The sequence below is a fragment of the Hemitrygon akajei genome, chromosome 9 (genome assembly GCF_048418815.1).
Source record: "Hemitrygon akajei chromosome 9, sHemAka1.3, whole genome shotgun sequence".
NCBI lineage: Eukaryota > Metazoa > Chordata > Chondrichthyes > Myliobatiformes > Dasyatidae > Hemitrygon > Hemitrygon akajei.
The window spans coordinates 98,346,313-98,363,028 of NC_133132.1; the positions used below are offsets into that span (position 1 = coordinate 98,346,313).

The 16,716-nt window shown below is 40.6% G+C and overlaps 1 protein-coding gene across 3 annotated transcripts in view; it reads right to left on the reverse strand.

The window, feature by feature from the left end:
* Positions 1-16,716, reverse strand: part of heatr5b (HEAT repeat containing 5B) — a 146,114-nt gene that overhangs the window by 58,992 nt on the left and 70,406 nt on the right. For all 3 annotated transcript variants that reach the window (XM_073056614.1, XM_073056615.1, XM_073056616.1), the window contains 8 exons: positions 16,478-16,668; positions 8,616-8,775; positions 8,343-8,532; positions 6,429-6,598; positions 5,443-5,587; positions 3,049-3,228; positions 1,528-1,779; positions 228-409 (listed from right to left, as the gene is read on the reverse strand). In XM_073056614.1, coding sequence (XP_072912715.1) covers positions 228-409; positions 1,528-1,779; positions 3,049-3,228; positions 5,443-5,587; positions 6,429-6,598; positions 8,343-8,532; positions 8,616-8,775; positions 16,478-16,668 — 1,470 coding nt within the window. The remainder of the gene's footprint in view (positions 1-227; positions 410-1,527; positions 1,780-3,048; positions 3,229-5,442; positions 5,588-6,428; positions 6,599-8,342; positions 8,533-8,615; positions 8,776-16,477; positions 16,669-16,716) is intronic.

The window sequence follows — 16,716 nt, forward strand, 5'->3', positions numbered from 1 at the left end:
TACATAGAAAATGTGAATTGTAAACTTGTGATGCCATCACTGCCTTAAAATAGCACTTGAGAAATTTGTATGGACAGCTTCCATTATTAATGCAGACACTATAATTTAAAATTGCACAAGTTGAGAGGAAGTTAGCATAAACACCTCCACTTTTAAAGGCTCACCGACCTGATTAACTTATGGAGCATTACACAATACAAGTGTGCTTTCTGATGGTGTAAACTTACATTTGCCTGATACTGTTCCAGGATCACATGGCCTGGAAACTCAGGCTCTGGAACAGAAGCAAACTCCTTGATAATATCCTCAAGAGCTTGAAGTCCGGCCATTCGTAACTGGTTGCTGTGGTCAGTGGCAGCCATGAAGGCCATACGGATAAGGTCAGAAAGGTGCAACACCAGCAGGTCACCTGCATAAAAGATGAAAACATTACAAAGTTACAATAAAAAATAAAAAACATGACAAGTGCACAAGTGTTCACAGTCCGTTCAAAAATCTGATGAAGGGGAAGGTGGAGCTCTTTAATGTGGAGTGTGGGTCTTCAAGTTCCTGTACCTGATTGTAGTAATAAGAATTGGTCATGTCATAAATGGCGAGGGCCCTCAATAATGAATGCTGCCTTTTTGAAACCTTGCCATTTGAAGATGTCCTTTATGGTGGGAAGGCTAGTGCCCAAGATGGAGATTCACACCAATTTTTTTGCCCCACCAGAGTGTAACTTTGGAAATTCCTTCCCTGGAAACTCAGCGCTGATTGCATTTAAATCAGAAGTCAATAGATTTGCTGATATTCAAGGAATCAATGGATGGGCAGAAGAACAGCTGTGATCAATGAGGCCAGATAGCCTACTTGTGGCTCATTCTTATGACTAGTCATGCATCTCAAGATGTTTCACTGGAATGTCAAATAAAATTTGACAGCAAACCATAGAAGTTGAAATCAAGGTAGGTGCCTGAAACCTGAGCCAAATACAGAGGTTTCAAAGAGAAAGTGGCAGAGAGAAAGTTCCAAAGTTTGGCACTTAAGCAGTTGAAGGTTCAGTGAAGCAATGGCACAGTGGTGAAAAGTCTGGATTGTGCAAGAGACCTGAAATGGAGAAGTGCAATGAGATTGTAAGAGGTTGAAGGAGATTAGACATATGAAGTGCCAAGGCCTCTGAGGGACTTTAAAACAAGATTGATATTTTGTCTTTAATAGAGGCATTAACAGATCAGGATCCGATAGAAGTCGATCAACAAAGGGTGAATGGCACTAGCATTAAGAAACACATTTTGGCATGAATTTAGACTTGTACATGGCAAAATAAGGCAGGAGAATGTGGAAGAAATGGATAATACAAAAATGAAAAACTACTATTTACAAAGTGCAGAAAATAATGGATAATTCTGATGTTATAAATGATGGTCAACATCAATCAAGATGATCCAGAGACTTTGCAGAATTATTTGTAGTGGTCACCAGCCTGTGAAGTTATACCATGATGGGCTATATCTTCTAGGGAAAGAATGGCTACCAGACGGGACTTACTTTTGGGATTCTTGTGTTTCATGGCCCTGGCCTTGGCGAGATCAAAGTGTGCCTCGTCTGTATTCTCACACAAAAGGATGATCCGACAGAGACACTCAGAGGCAAACACACGAGTGGCCCACCTCGGGGCAACGCAAGGCTTCGATTTCTCATCCTCCCCTGTGCCAGTGAACATAACCTCATCATCTGTTTCATCCTTCTTCTCTCCATCTCCATCTCTAGTTTCCTCCAACTGACCTATAGCCCCTGCATCTGTATAGTTAGGAAAAGGAAATAAATTAGAATGGATGCAATGTAAAATCATTACTTCATTGTGCTCCACACCACTCCCTTCCCAACACCTTCAACCCTCAGTCACGTTGATCCAAATGCAGAACAATACTACTCTGACCACTGAAATGCAGCTAATTACTATGAGACATTAAAGTGAGCCCCCAACTGCCCTGTCAAGTGGGCACAAAAATTCTACAACCATATTGAAAGAAGAGCAAAAGAATTCTCCCAGAGAGTTGGCCAATGCTCTTCACTCAATGCACATTAAAACATATATTAAGGTCATTATCATGAAGCTGCTTGGCAGCTTACTGTGTGTAAATTATGTGTAGACAAAGAATTAATACCGTTCTTGTGAAATCCTCAGCAAGTAGAGGAATTATCACTCGTGGATAAAAGCTTGGTCCAAAAAGTTATATTATTAGATCTTCCAATAAGCTTCCACTGAAGATGACACCGAGCTGCGTCTCTGTTAAGGTACTGGCTCAGACCGAGTTTTTTTTAAGGTGCGTAGGGATGGTTTGGGGGCAGAGAGTGGAATCAGGGACAGGGATGTGGGGGAGTTAGAAGTCATGCCAGAGTCCAAGAGCTACATTAATATTCCAGTACCTACAAAGGATTTATGTCCCAATATCACCATTTTTATAGATACAAAGATAGCCCTGATGAAAGAGTGCGGCTCAAAATGTTGAGTGTTTATTCCCCCCCCCATAGAGGCCGCCCAACTTGCTGAGTTTCTCCAGCATTTTGTGCACCTTGCTCCATAGTTATATTTTTTATTTAGAGAGACAGCACAGTAATAGGCCCTTCTGGACCAATTGTAGTCATGTCAGCAACTATACTACTAGCCTTCTGCCTTTGGAATAGGGGTGGGAACTGAAGCACCAAAAGGAAACCCACTGGGTCACAGGGAGAATGTACAAGCTCCTTACAGACAGCAGTGATATTGAACCCGGGTCACTGGAGCTGTAATAGCAGTATGCTAGCTGCTACATTACTGTGCCACACATATTTGCAGAGTAGGGGTGTAAACCAAGATGAATAGCTAAAAAATAGATTAGCAAGATTCCACTATATGCTAACACAGGATTGATGGGCTCCTCCTGTTCCTGTATCTCTAATTTGCTGACTTATACTGTACACGGCTTCATTGGCTGCGTGGAATAATGGGGGGGGGGGGGGGGCGAAAGAGGCCAAGGAATGGAAACGAATACAAATATTATATTGTTTTTCTATGACCACAATTACCTGTTGATGCAGCCAAAACGTCTTTACAGAGCTTCAGCCAGTGGGAAAGCTTTTGAACTGCCAAGGATGAAAGCATGTGACCCAAAGTGTCATGAATGTCAGCACACAGCTTGCGGTCTGTCTCACGGTCCAGCATTCCAAACAATACCCCTTCCAGGCCCATCTCTGTGATATTTACATCTAAGGTAGAAGATACAGATGTTAATTCCCTCATTGTTACTATTATGGAAATTCCTGTTGAATTGTTTTCGCTTAATACCTCTTGGGTGTCAGGGTTTTAAACAGAGACAGGCCTCCCTGCAGGAAGTACCTTTAAGAGCTCTCCAAAAGCAAATGTAAGAACAATGCATGCATGCAATGAATTACACTTAGGAAACTGGCATGTGTTGAATTATAAGAGTTATTTTGATTGTATATCCAGAGAGAAATTAACTCTATCAGCAGGGGTGATGGCTATTAACTACAGCTGACAAAAAAAATCAAAGATAAGATGTATGTATAGAATTTTTTGTGCAGAACTTTGTTATAGTCTGCATTTCTCAGTATGATCAACGAACATAACAGCACAGTACAGGCCTTTCAGCTCACAATAATGTGGTGACTTTTACACCTACTCTAAGATTGATCGAACTCTTCCTTCCTATGTAGCCCTCCATTTTCTATCATCCATGTGCCTATCTAAGAGCATCTTAAATGCTCCTAATGTATCTGCCTCTACCACCAGCCTTGGCAGGGCGTTCCATGCATCCACCACTCTGTGTAAAAAAGAATTTATCTTGATATCTGCCCAATACTGCACTCGATCTATGCCTCTTATCATCTTCTACACCTCAATCCAGTCACCTCTCATCCTCCTCTGCTCCAAAGAGCAAAGCCCTAGCTTGCTGAACAAATCTTCTCGAGATGTGCTCTCTAATCCAGACAGCATCCTGGTAAATCCCCTCTGCACCCTCTCTAATCCAGACAGCATCCTGGTAAATCCCCTCTGCACCCTCTCTAATCCAGACAGCATCCTGGTAAATCCCCTCTGCACCCTCTCTAATCCAGACAGCATCCTGGTAAATCCCCTCTGCACCCTCTCTAATCCAGACAGCATCCTGGTAAATCCCCTCTGCACCCTCTCTAATCCAGACAGCATCCTGGTAAATCCCCTCTGCACCCTTTTTAAAACTGTGGAGCTCTCTGGGAAAAACGGGAGGGTGGGATTAATTGTGTAATTCTTTCAAAGTGCTAGGTGGAACAAATGACCTTGGTGCAAAAGAGGAAAACGCTGTGTGGTCTCCAGTCAAATCATACTTTATAACATCACTGTGCTATTGGTGTTGACCGCTTCCAGAAATCAAAAGTCTCTTCTGCCGCATCATTTCTCCAGCCACAGGTTTATCCATGCAATTCTCCAATTTCTATACTCACAGGTAATTGACAGCACAGGAAGTAATCCAGAAACTACCATAATCTTCTTTATGTTTCCAAACAAAAATCTCTCTTCAGGACCTCACATCTCCTCTACCCACATCACTGGCACCATTATTTTTTTTTATTTAGAGATACAGCGCAGTAACCCTTCTGGCTCAATGAGTCCACACTGCCCAATTACGTCCATGTGACGGATTAACCTACTATCCCACACATCTTTGGAATGGGGAAGGAAACTGGAGATCCCAGAGGAAATCCATAATGTCATGGCAAGAACGTGCAAACTCCTTTACAGGCAGTGGCAGAACTGAATCCAGGATGTTGGTGCTGTAATAGATTTACTCCAATTGCTACACGTAATCCATTATATAAAACTGTACTCCACTCACTTCATTGTACTGAATCAGTGTCTTCATCTGGAGATAATATTGTATTAAGATAATAATTAGCTTTATTTGTCACATATACATCAAAACATAGTGAAATGCATTATTTGCTTTCATACTAAATCAGTGAGGATTTTATTAATCTTAATATGTGCTGGGGTAGCTTGTAAGTGTTACCATGCTTCAGGCACCAACATAGCAGGCCCAGAACTCACTAAACCTAAACCGTACATCTTTGAAACGTGGGAGGAAGTCGGAGCACCCAGAGGAATCCCACATGGTCAGAGGAACTCCTTACAAACAACAGTGGGAATCGAGCCCCAATCATCCAGTTGTTGCCCTAAAGCATTGCTCTAACCGCTATGCTGCCATGTTGTCTCACGGTCATCATACATTCTACTACAATCTGGTCATGGATACTGTTGCCATTGATGGCAGTAATTTTGCCAAAAGTACTTCATTGCAATGCATTCTTTGAAACGATACCCTTCTTTCATTTCATAACCAAACACAATGGAGACACATGAACATGACATTTTCTGGTATTAAATATCCACACTGAGCCTTCCCTCCTCAGCTGGGACATACTCACCAATTCCACTGCTTTCCTTGTTTGCGGAACTCTGTGCAAGAGTCATGGCATAGGCGCAGACTTCGGCTGCTTCCCTCTGAGCGAGCTGACGGAGGCACGCGACCGCGGCTCTTCGCAGCAGCAGGTGAGAGCTGCACAAGTGGACCTGTCGAAGGGAACAGACATCATCAGCCAACTAAAGTACCTGGCACTCTCCACCCCTGCTGATGCTGACAGTTTGGGATGTCAAGGACAGTAGACATTCCTTATCAGGACCATAGCTAGCAATACATGAATATACATCTGACTATTTAAATCTATCTCCAAATTACTCATTTTTCATCAAATTTTATGGCTGAGATAATGATCGTTTGCCCCAGCTGCTTTGTGTTGTCTATTTACATTCAATGAGCTTCCTCTCAGGCATAGCAATACATCTTTCCATTCCTTTTCTCTCAACTGTATTAATCATGTTTCCTCTGACTATATCCATAACACTCACTTTGTGTGCCCACATTCCCAGTGTCTGATAGAGAAGTCTTACTTGAAATCCTTGTTGATCTATTAATGACCATCTTATCATTAAGATTAGCTTTATTTATCAAAAATTGTTGAAATATTGATACAGTGAAATCTGTCACTTGTGTCAATGACCAATACAGTTCAGGATGTGCTGGGGGCAGCCCGCAATGGTGACCATGCTTCCGATGCCAACACAGCCTGTAAATTACTATCCCTAGCCCATACATCTTTGGAAGGTGGCAGGAAAATGGAGCACCCGGAGGAAACCCACACAGTCATGGGAGAATGTATAAACTCCTTACAGACAGTGGTGGAATTGAACCCAGTTTGCTGGCGCAATAATTATGTTATGCTAACCACAAGATTACTGTGTTTCCCCTTCCTCAAGTTTCTAGAGGGGACACGGAATCCACAGCATTCTGACCAAGAGAGGCAGGTGTTCTACATCCAAGCCACAATTACATTGTTGGCTCAGTTCTACTTACACATAGGCTGGGCACCAGACTAGACAGATTGACGTGACGGGGTGCAAACATGTGAAGCTGCTGAAGGCACGATATGGCTGCTGCCTGAGCAAGGGAGTCAGAATGATCTTGCATGATGGCACAGCCCACGAGGCAGGAGGAGCGGATGGTGGACGTGGAAGCTCCATTACCTAGAAGGAAATAAATGTCATTTAACAGCCAGGTGAAACTTTGCAACTGAGGCAGGTGCTGCAATAATACCAATATTCCTACAATAGAGATGGGATACATTTCCCAAAGAATACGTAAATGTTCTAATAAGATTTTTACAAAAAAGTTGGTAAAAATTGGAGCAATAAAGAACATGTACCTTAGTAGCAGGTGCTATTTTCAAGTATTAGATAACACTGGTCTGTGATGCTTCACTGTTATAGCCAATTCATGCAACTCAATCCCACTACAGCAAATGAGATGGATAATCATTCCAGGACTCTACAGCTCATGCCCCCAGTATTAGTGTTTTTTTTTGTGTTTGCATTGTTTGCCTTCTTTTGCACATGTGTGTGGTTTTTCATTGACTCTATTGTATTTCTTTGTTCTATTGTGAATGCTGCAAGAAAATGAATCTCAGGGTAGTATATGGTAAATTTACACAACTTTGAACCAGACAGAAAATAAAACTGCTTGTTTCTTTTCCCCTCCCACCCCTCAACTTATTCAGGCTTTTGCTCTTCCTTTCCAGTCCTGGTGAAGGGTCTGGTCCCATAACATTGACCGTCAATTCCCCTCTACAGATGCTGCCTGTTCCGCTATATTCCTCCAGCATTTTGTGTGTTTCTTCGGATTTCCAGCATCTGCAGAATCTCTTAGTTAAATAAAACTGCCAATACTGGAAACAAAGAAAATAGTTCTGAAGATAGGGTCCAAAACGTTAACTGTTTTCCCCACAGATGCTGCTGAGAGTCACCATCATTTTGTGGGACGACCAGTACAATTCCAGCAATGTTTGAGACAGCTGGACTGGTTGAAATGCCAGAATTACCCATTGGGGTTTCTGCAGATAACTTCAGAGGACAGACACAACAATGTTTTATCCCAATGAGTTGACTCTCAGCATAATGATAGATCTCAGTGTTCAAAACTTTCTACCCAAGATTTAAAGATAAGCTTTCTTTGCCAGCTGTACGTTGAAACATAAGTGAAATGTGTAGTTTGCATCAAATCAAATCAGTAAGGATGTGCTGAGGAAGTGTCGACAGAATTCTAGAGCCAACATAGTATGCCTACAACCATTGTTCCCTTTAGTTTCTTTTTTTTTAAACAGCTGCACAGACCAATTGCTCTGAACGGAAATTTATTTTTTAGTTTTATGAGGCCTGACAACAGTGCAGCACTGTAGATGTTTTTTCTCTGTACTATGCACACAATGAATATTTAGAATGAAAATTGAAAAATCACACTTGATCTTATTTACTACTTGAAGGGGATAATGAAATACAGTACAACAAAGAAAAACTTTCACATTTTCTCATCCATCTTCATTCCTGCTGTGCGGCAACAAAGGGTAAGTGCACAGGATCATTCTAGTGCCCACAACTTACTTACTATCCCTTTGGGATGTGGAAGGAAACAGCACCTGGAGGAAACCCGCATGTCATGGGAAAAACATACTAACTCCTCACAGATAAGGGCAGAAATCAAACCCTAATTGGGAATTGCTGACGCTGTAAAGTGACTGTGGTAACCGTGATGGCCTTTTTTTTGGTTTAGAACTAGAACCAACAAATCTTTTGAACAGTGCAGTAAATCTCCTAACTGGGGCTTGATTGACTCAAACTATCAGAATTCAGAACTCTGCTGTTCCCAGAAAATTTGTAAGATAATTTGTTGTTCTGTAACAAATTCTTTCCGTTGTTTCCATCTCTGCTAGCCTACCTTGAAGTTCTGGTCCAACAGTGGTGATCAAGGCTCCTAAACAACGACCCAAACACTGGTGCACTTCTGTGTGTGACGGGGGAACAGTCAGCAGCAGTGTTAGGACAAGCGACAGGGTCGGCTCTACGTATCCACGGTACATGGGGCCACTTGAATCCACAATAAGTGCCAGCGAGTGAAGAGCCCAAGTCTGAAAGAGGTAAACACATTCAGCACTGACGCCACCACCTAAAGCAGAAGTAGCATACATATTCAGGCTTTTAACGAATTTACCTGCACTTCATGGGAAGTGCCATCCTGCGCAAGAGCCAAAAGAATGCTGACACTTGTCTTCAGGTGCTGCCCTGAGCCAATTCCACCAACATAACGATGAAGGCAGCCGAGGGCAAGTGAGTGACCCGTTCTAGACACCACATCTCGAGCCGACTTCAACCTGTAAAACAGAAACCTCCAGGTAAAACACACCAACACACCTAATAACAGAGTGCTGGAAACAAATTCTAAAATTAACTTGGTTCGTTGAGGCTGTATAGTGCAGCTTGCTACAGACCCTCAATAATTCCATACATTGTGGAATAACTAGGTTCAGGATTTAAGCCTTCAAGTTTATTGTCATTCAATCATACACATGTATACAGCTAAATGAAACATCATTCCTCAAGGTACATATAATCACATATAACACACATGGTTACAATCCAGCAAATATGGTCCTGAGTGGCATGGCCTGACAGGTTAATATTATGTGTGAGATGCATGTTTATGCAGGACAGTAAATGTTACTGGCACTATTACCACCTTGATGACATGATCAAATTGCTTTTATTGAACATATGTAGGAACAGGAGACTGATTAGCTAATCCTTTTGACTAGTCATGTAAGTGTCTGCAACAGTATGTTATATTCCATTTAGTTGGATGATCATTTTAACTCCAACTCCCTTGGTTTTGTAATCCTTGACTTCCTTCCCCAACAAACAACTACCATTATCAGTTTGCAACTTTTTTAATTGATCCTACCCTACTACCTCCTTGTACTTAAATCAGTTCAAAGTACATATATGTCACCATATACATACCCGAGATTCATTTTGTTGCAGGTATTCACAAAAGCACAAAGAAATACAATAGAATAAATGTGAAATGACACACAAAGACTGACAAATAACCAGTGAACAAAGACAAAAAAAGACAATAAAATAAATACTGACAACACAAGTTGTAGAATCGGGTCTATAGATGAATAAATTCTTTCCCTAAATCACTCCCCGTTTATCCTCCTCTAAGATAGTGCAAAAATTTCTCATTATTGTCATTATGTATTAAATTCTGCGGAAGGAAAATGATAATTTCAGATTCTTCTGGCCCAATGTGCCACCCAATTAGACCCAGTGACCAATTAACCTGCTAACCCATACATCTTTAGAAGGTGGGAGGAAACCAGAACACCCAGAGGCTCAGTTCCCTCTAAGCTGTGTGTGCACGGCTGCGCAGAAAAGCTCCCGTACACTCAGCCTTTGTTGCTGCACAGCTGAAATTTTCCGTTATATACTGTTAATGTTAATATAATTTTGAAATCTGTTAATATAATTGAGAAATACCATGATTCTGTTAATAATAATCTAAATGATAAATGTACCTTTACTTTGAAACATATTAGAGCTTCAATATATTTACATTTTCAGTGGTTCAAGTTACAAAATGTACTCACTGTTTAAAAAAAACAGTGGCTCGCTGAATGCTGATGCCATCTAATCAAAACATTTTACTTTTGCCATTGTGCTTGTCTGTTGTGACTGCCTGACACGGTTAACTTGTGTTGTGAATTGTGATTTGTGCTTGTTTGATGTGAAAAATTCTATATTCCGACCTTTTCAATAGGTAGTCTTTCAAATAAAATCCCAAACTAATAAGAATTTTTTTATTAAAAATTATTAGAACAAGGTAAAAATGTGTTTCTATAAAATTGTTTGCATGCTGGTAGCTATTTTATTAGAATTATAAATTTTTCAATTTTTTTTAGGATTCTCAAATAATAATAATTATTTTTAGTACCCAAGGATGTCAAAAAGAAAAGCAGAAGAGTTAAATGCTTTGAAAAACAAAGCTTGTACAAAATTTAAGGTAGAATGGCTTTTGCAATTCACATACCGAACTATCGTCTTTGTAATAAAAACAAAAAATAAAAATTGGAGATAGTTTTACTTATCAAAATACTTGTGCTGTTGTGTGTAAGCGAAAGCTGAAGCACATTCTGTAGTGGAAAAAATGGGAACATTGGAAGTTAGATTGCTTAAGACAACATCTTAACCAGAGAATTCATTTAGATGTAGTGACCAAATTATGCAACCAGAAGAATTTTGCATGTGAACTGAAACTGCAAAAGAACATGAAACAAGATGCGCAAAAGAAGTCTAACTCTGATATGGTCAAAATGGGAATTGATAACATTATTTTAGTGATTAGAATTACTGCTTCTATGCATTCTGTGTGAGAAATTCATGCATGTGGCCAAATACGTAAATATACCAGATTTGGCGCAACAAGAACTGTACATTTGAACATGTTGAATGCATTAGTTTAGGGCTTCAGAAAAAGATAATGGAAGAATTGTGGAAATCTGATTTCCATAAGCTAATTGCTGACAATAATACAGAAAATATTAAATTTTGTCTTTTAAGTTTCGTCTGGAAAATGAAGCACCTATAAGAGTGCTCAAGGGCATTTGAAACTAACTGCATTTGACAGTATCACTACTGTTGACTCACTAAAAAATATATCAGCAACAATCTTGATATTCAAAAGATGGTGATGCTCATCTCAGGCAGGAAAAATTATGCTTGTAAAGAATAATGGTGTGGCAGCATATCTTCAAAGAGAAACAAAGCATCTGGCTAAGCAACATTGGGCTGCATACAAAGATGACTTGGGATTAAACAACGCATGGAAAAAGCATCAATTATGCAGGATGTGGAAACACTGCTACAAACAGTTTATACGATGTTCAGTAGGTTGTCATTTATAAAAGGGCAGTGAGAAGAATTAGCTAATGCCACAGAATGTCATGTTATGTCATTCAGACCACCAAACGAAGTAAGATGGCTGTCAAGACATTTGCTGTTACTGCTTTAATGAGGAATTACGAAGTTTTGATCCAGTATTGCAAACAGCAAGTTAATGAATGTAACAATCCTATCAGCAACTACTGCCTGAAGGTTTTGACAAATCCACAACATTGAGTAGCATTAACTGTTTTTAATGATGTTTTAGAAGATCTGGCATCTCTTTGTAAATTCCTTCAGAAAAGCTGCATGAATATAATTGAAGCACTGCAGTATGTAAAAGCAAAAATTAACAAGTTATGGTCACAGTATCTTAGCAATACTGTTTATTGGAGAGACAAAGTGAAAGATCTGCTCCTATCTATAAATTCTATTATTCTGTTCATTTAGTGTGTGTATAATCATTTGGATAATAGATTTCCTGATGTTGAGTCAACAGAATGGCAGGCTTTTGACCCTGCTGCTTTTGCGACCTCAACCAATTTTGAATTTGGACAAGAGAATGTGTACGGCTGACAAAAATAAAATACTCAGCTATTATTACAAACTACAACAAAAGCATTGCCTCAGAAATACACGATTAGAAACAAAGAATTTGAAGAACTGTCAATTCTTGTTGACATCGTCGGAACATTTCAACCTTCTAGTGCTGAATGCAAACGTGGATTCGTTCTTAGGAATTCAATCAAATGTAATTCCAGAAACAGACTAGAAGTGGAACATTTGGATAATCTATCTTTCATCTGGAATCAAAATTAATCTGGACAGTGTTCTAGACAATGGATTTACAATAAAAACAGATGACAAAAAGTTTATGAAACATGTAAGATTTTGTTCTACTGTTTTTTGTTGCTGCTTAGATAGATAGATAGATAGATACTTTATTCATCCCCATGGGGAAATTCAACTTTTTTTCCAATGTCCCATACACTTGTTGTAGCAAAACTAATTACATACAATACTTAACTCAGTAAAAAAATATGATATGCATCTAAATCACCATCTCAAAAAGCATTAATAATAGCTTTTAAAAAGTTCTTAAGTCCTGGCGGTAGAATTGTAAAGCCTAATGGCATTGGGGAGTATTGACCTCTTCATCCTGTCTGAGGAGCATTGCATCGATAGTAACCTGTCACTGAAACTGCTTCTCTGTCTCTGGATGGTGCTATGTAGAGGATGTTCAGAGTTATCCATAATTGACCGTAGCCTACTCAGCGCCCTTCGCTCAGCTACCGATGTTAAACTCTCCAGTACTTTGCCCACGACAGAGCCCGCCTTCCTTACCAGCTTATTAAGACGTGAGGCGTCCCTCTTCTTAATGCTTCCTCCCCAACACGCCACCACAAAGAAGAGGGGGCTCTCCACAACTGACCTATAGAACATCTTCAGCATCTCACTACAGACATTGAATGACGCCAACCTTCTTAGGAAGTACATTCGACTCTGTGCCTTCCTGCACAAGGCATCTGTGTTGGCAGTCCAGTCAAGCTTCTCGTCCAGTCAATGTGCTCCACACATTCTCCATTAATGATCACTGGCTCTATATGAGGCCTAGATCTCCTAAAGTCCACCACCATCTCCTTGGTCTTGGTGATATTGAGACGCAGGTAGTTTGAGTCGCACCATATCACAAAGTCCTGTATCAGTTTCCTATACTCCTCCTCCTGTCCATTCCTGACACACCCCACTATGGCCGTGTCATCAGCGAACTTCTGCACATGGCAGGACTCCGAGTTATATTGGAAGTCTGATGTGTACAGGGTGAACAGGACCGGAGAGAGTACGGTTCCCTGCGGCGCCCCTGTGCTGCTGACCACCGTGTCAGACCTACAGTCTCCCAACCGCACATACTGAGGTCTATCTGTCAAGTAGTCCACTATCCAATCCACCATGTGAGAGTCTACTCCCATCTCTGTTAGTTTGTGCCTTAAGATCTTGGGCTGGATGGTGTTAAAGGCACTAGAGAAGTCAAGGAATGTAATCCTCACAGCACAACTGACCCCCTCTAGGTGAGAGAGTGATTTGTGCAGCAAATACGTGATAGCATCCTCCACTCCCACCTTCTCCTTATATGCAAACTGAAGAGGATCCCGGGCGTGCCTGGTTTGTGGCCTCAGATTCTGTATTATCAGCTTGGCATGATTTACTAGTTTTTTGTATGGGGGGGTTGAGGTTTGATGTTCCTGTCATTTGCATGATGTGTTTTTCTTAATGCAGGGGAGGGGCATTTGATGGTTTCCTTCGAACGAGTTCAATGTGAACTTTTTTGAACCTTTAAATCAAAAGTGATGTTTCAATTTTCATTTTAAGCATCATTCAGAGGATGCATATTACATAAAAAAACATTTATAGTGCTGTGCTGTTTTCTGGCTGTGTACAAATTTCCTACTCAGAGCAAGGGTTGGCCCCTGCAGCTGTAAAAAAAAAAATTAGAGGGATCATTGTGCAGTGGAAACCCACATGGTCACGGGGAGAACATACACAATTCTTAAAGGGAGCAGCAAAATTGAATCTGCATCTCTGGCACAGTAACAGCACTAGCGTAACAGTATTAAGCTAACCAACATGCTATCATTTCTACATCTACTTAGAATAAAAGATGTAAATGTTGGTCACCTAGAACCCAAGACAGGGAGATTAACGATGGGGAAAGGTAAAGATGTTTAAATATTTTATCCCTGTCTTTGCAGCAGGAGTCACGAAAAGATATACAAAACAGGTAATCTAGGAGAGCAAGGAAATTAAATATTAATCTCACAAAAGAACAGGTGCTCAGAAAGTGTTGAGATTAAGTGCCTACAAACTGTTGGGACTTAATGCTATCTAAAAGGGCTGGCTCCTGAAAGTGAAGGCATTGGTTAAAATTTGCCAAAATTCTCTAGATCATGGAAAGACCATGAGACATTGGAGCAGAATTAGGTAATTCTGCCCCTTGAGTCTGCTCCTCCACTCCAACATGGCTGATTTATTTTCGCTCTCAACCCCATTCTCCTGCCTTGCTCCTGTAACATTTGATGCTATTACTAATCAAGTACATATCAACCTTTGCTTAAATATACTCAGTGACTTGGCCTCTACAGCCATCTGTGGCGATGAATTCCACAGATTCACCACGCTTTAGCTAAATAAATTCTTCCTTATCTCTGTTCTCAAGGGATGCCCTTGTATTCTGAGCTGTGTCTTCCAGCCCTGGACTCTTCCACTATTGGAAACATCCTCTCCATGCCCAGTCTGTCTAGGCCTTCCAATATTTGGTAGGTTTCAGTCAGATTCCTCTGCACTCTTCCTGAGAGTACAGGTCCAGAGCCATCAAATGCTTCTTATATGTTAAATCTTTTCATTCCCAGGATCATCCTCATGAACCTCCTCTGGACACTCAATAGACTTGAAAACTGCAAATATAGTCAAGAAATGCTGGAGTTATTATTTAAGGCCATTGTGGCAGAGCAATTATACAAGGAGTGATTGATAAGTTCCTGGCCTAAGGTAGATGAAGTCAATTTTAGAAAACCTAGCACATTTATTTTTCAACATAGTCCCCTCCTACATTGACACACTTAGTCTAGCGGTCGTGGAGCATACGGATCTTGGACCTCCAGAAAGTGTCCACAGCAGGGATGATTGATGTTCATGGCATAAGGTAGAAAGAGATGAGTTATACAGCTCTCATTACATGCATGTGCAGTTCAACTCTGAGTGATTATGCAGAAAGTTTGAAGTTAATAACTTTTGTGGTATTTCTGTTTCAGGTAATTGAAAATGGCAAGTAAGCACTGTCTGAGAAAATGGACAACATCGGCCTTCGTGCAGTCATCCGCTACCTCAGTCTCAAGGGCTTGTCACCAAGGAGGTCCACGAGGACATGGTGGCAACACTAGGGGAGGGTGAAAAATAAATATGCTAGGTTTTCTAAAATTGACTCCATCTACCTTAGGTCACAAATTTATCAATCACCCCTCGTAATATTCTATGTAAAATTATAAACTATAACAATTATGTAATAATTATATAAAACTATATAATTTTCTAAGTGCCAACATGACTTCATGAAAATAAAATTTTGTTTGATAAGTTTATCTAACTTTGTTGAGGTGGTAACTAGCATAGGACACAATGGATCACTGTTTCTGGATTTTCAAAAGGCACTTGATAAAGGTGCACAAGATAAGGGCTGATTTGATTGAGGGTAATGCAATACAATGGAAAGAGATCAGTTGACAGGAAACAAAGGAGAAGGATAGCAGGGGCAATTAACTAATGGGACACCCTAGCAATCATTAACTAATTACAACCTATGACTGAGAAAGAGTCTGTCATGTTTGGCAATTAGACCTATGGGTGGGAAGGCAAGTTGAAAGAAGGATAAAGTATCTGCAATGGATATGGATAGGTTAACTGAGTGTACTGAAAATGGTGTACAAGGGGAAAACACAGAAGCTAGCTAGATGGGCCACCATGTCAATACCCTGAGTTCCCTGACTGCTCAGATACATTGCTCGATGTATTTACTTCTAGCACAACTCCTGGCAGTGTGCTCCAGGCACCTACTACTGTGTAAAAACACATTTCCTTGTAAATCTCCTTTAAACCTCCCCCTCTCACCGTCAACCTATGCCCTCTGGCATTTGACTTTTTCACCCTGAGAAAAAGATCATCTATCCTCTCACAATTTTATAAACTTCAATTAGGTCACCCCTCTGTAATCTAACCTTCCCTCCCACATAGCCCTCCATTTTTTTAAATCATCCATGTGTCTACCAAGATTTTCATGAATGTCCCTAATTTACCTGCCTCGACTACCACCATTGCAGGGCAAGCACACACCTACCATTCTGTGTAAAAAAATACTTAGCTCTGACATACCCCACCCCCCAATACTTTCCTTCATCACCTTAGATTTATGCCCCTTCAAATGCCACCGTAGTAAATATCCATTTTTTGCAATGAATTCCTTCGGAAAAATAATAACAATGAATAATGGAAAATAGGATTTTGAGGGGAGAGGAACAAAATGGACAAGGCACTGGGAGCGTCAATAACTGAAGACTCTATGTCACAACTGCAAGACCGTACTTGTCAAAACTGTGCTGTGCCATCCTGGCGATGAAGGTGGCCTCTCCAACCACTTGGGCCATCCTTCCCAAAGCTTCACCAGCAGCGCATCGCAAAATTGGATTAGGGTTGTCAAGAGCCCCCATAACCAGCGCCAGGGCAGACTTCCGTACCTCATCGGGGCCCAGGGTACTCTTGTTCTCTGCTAAACCCTAAAATGAAGAGAAAAAATTAAATAATTTATAATGGCCTCTGGAGCT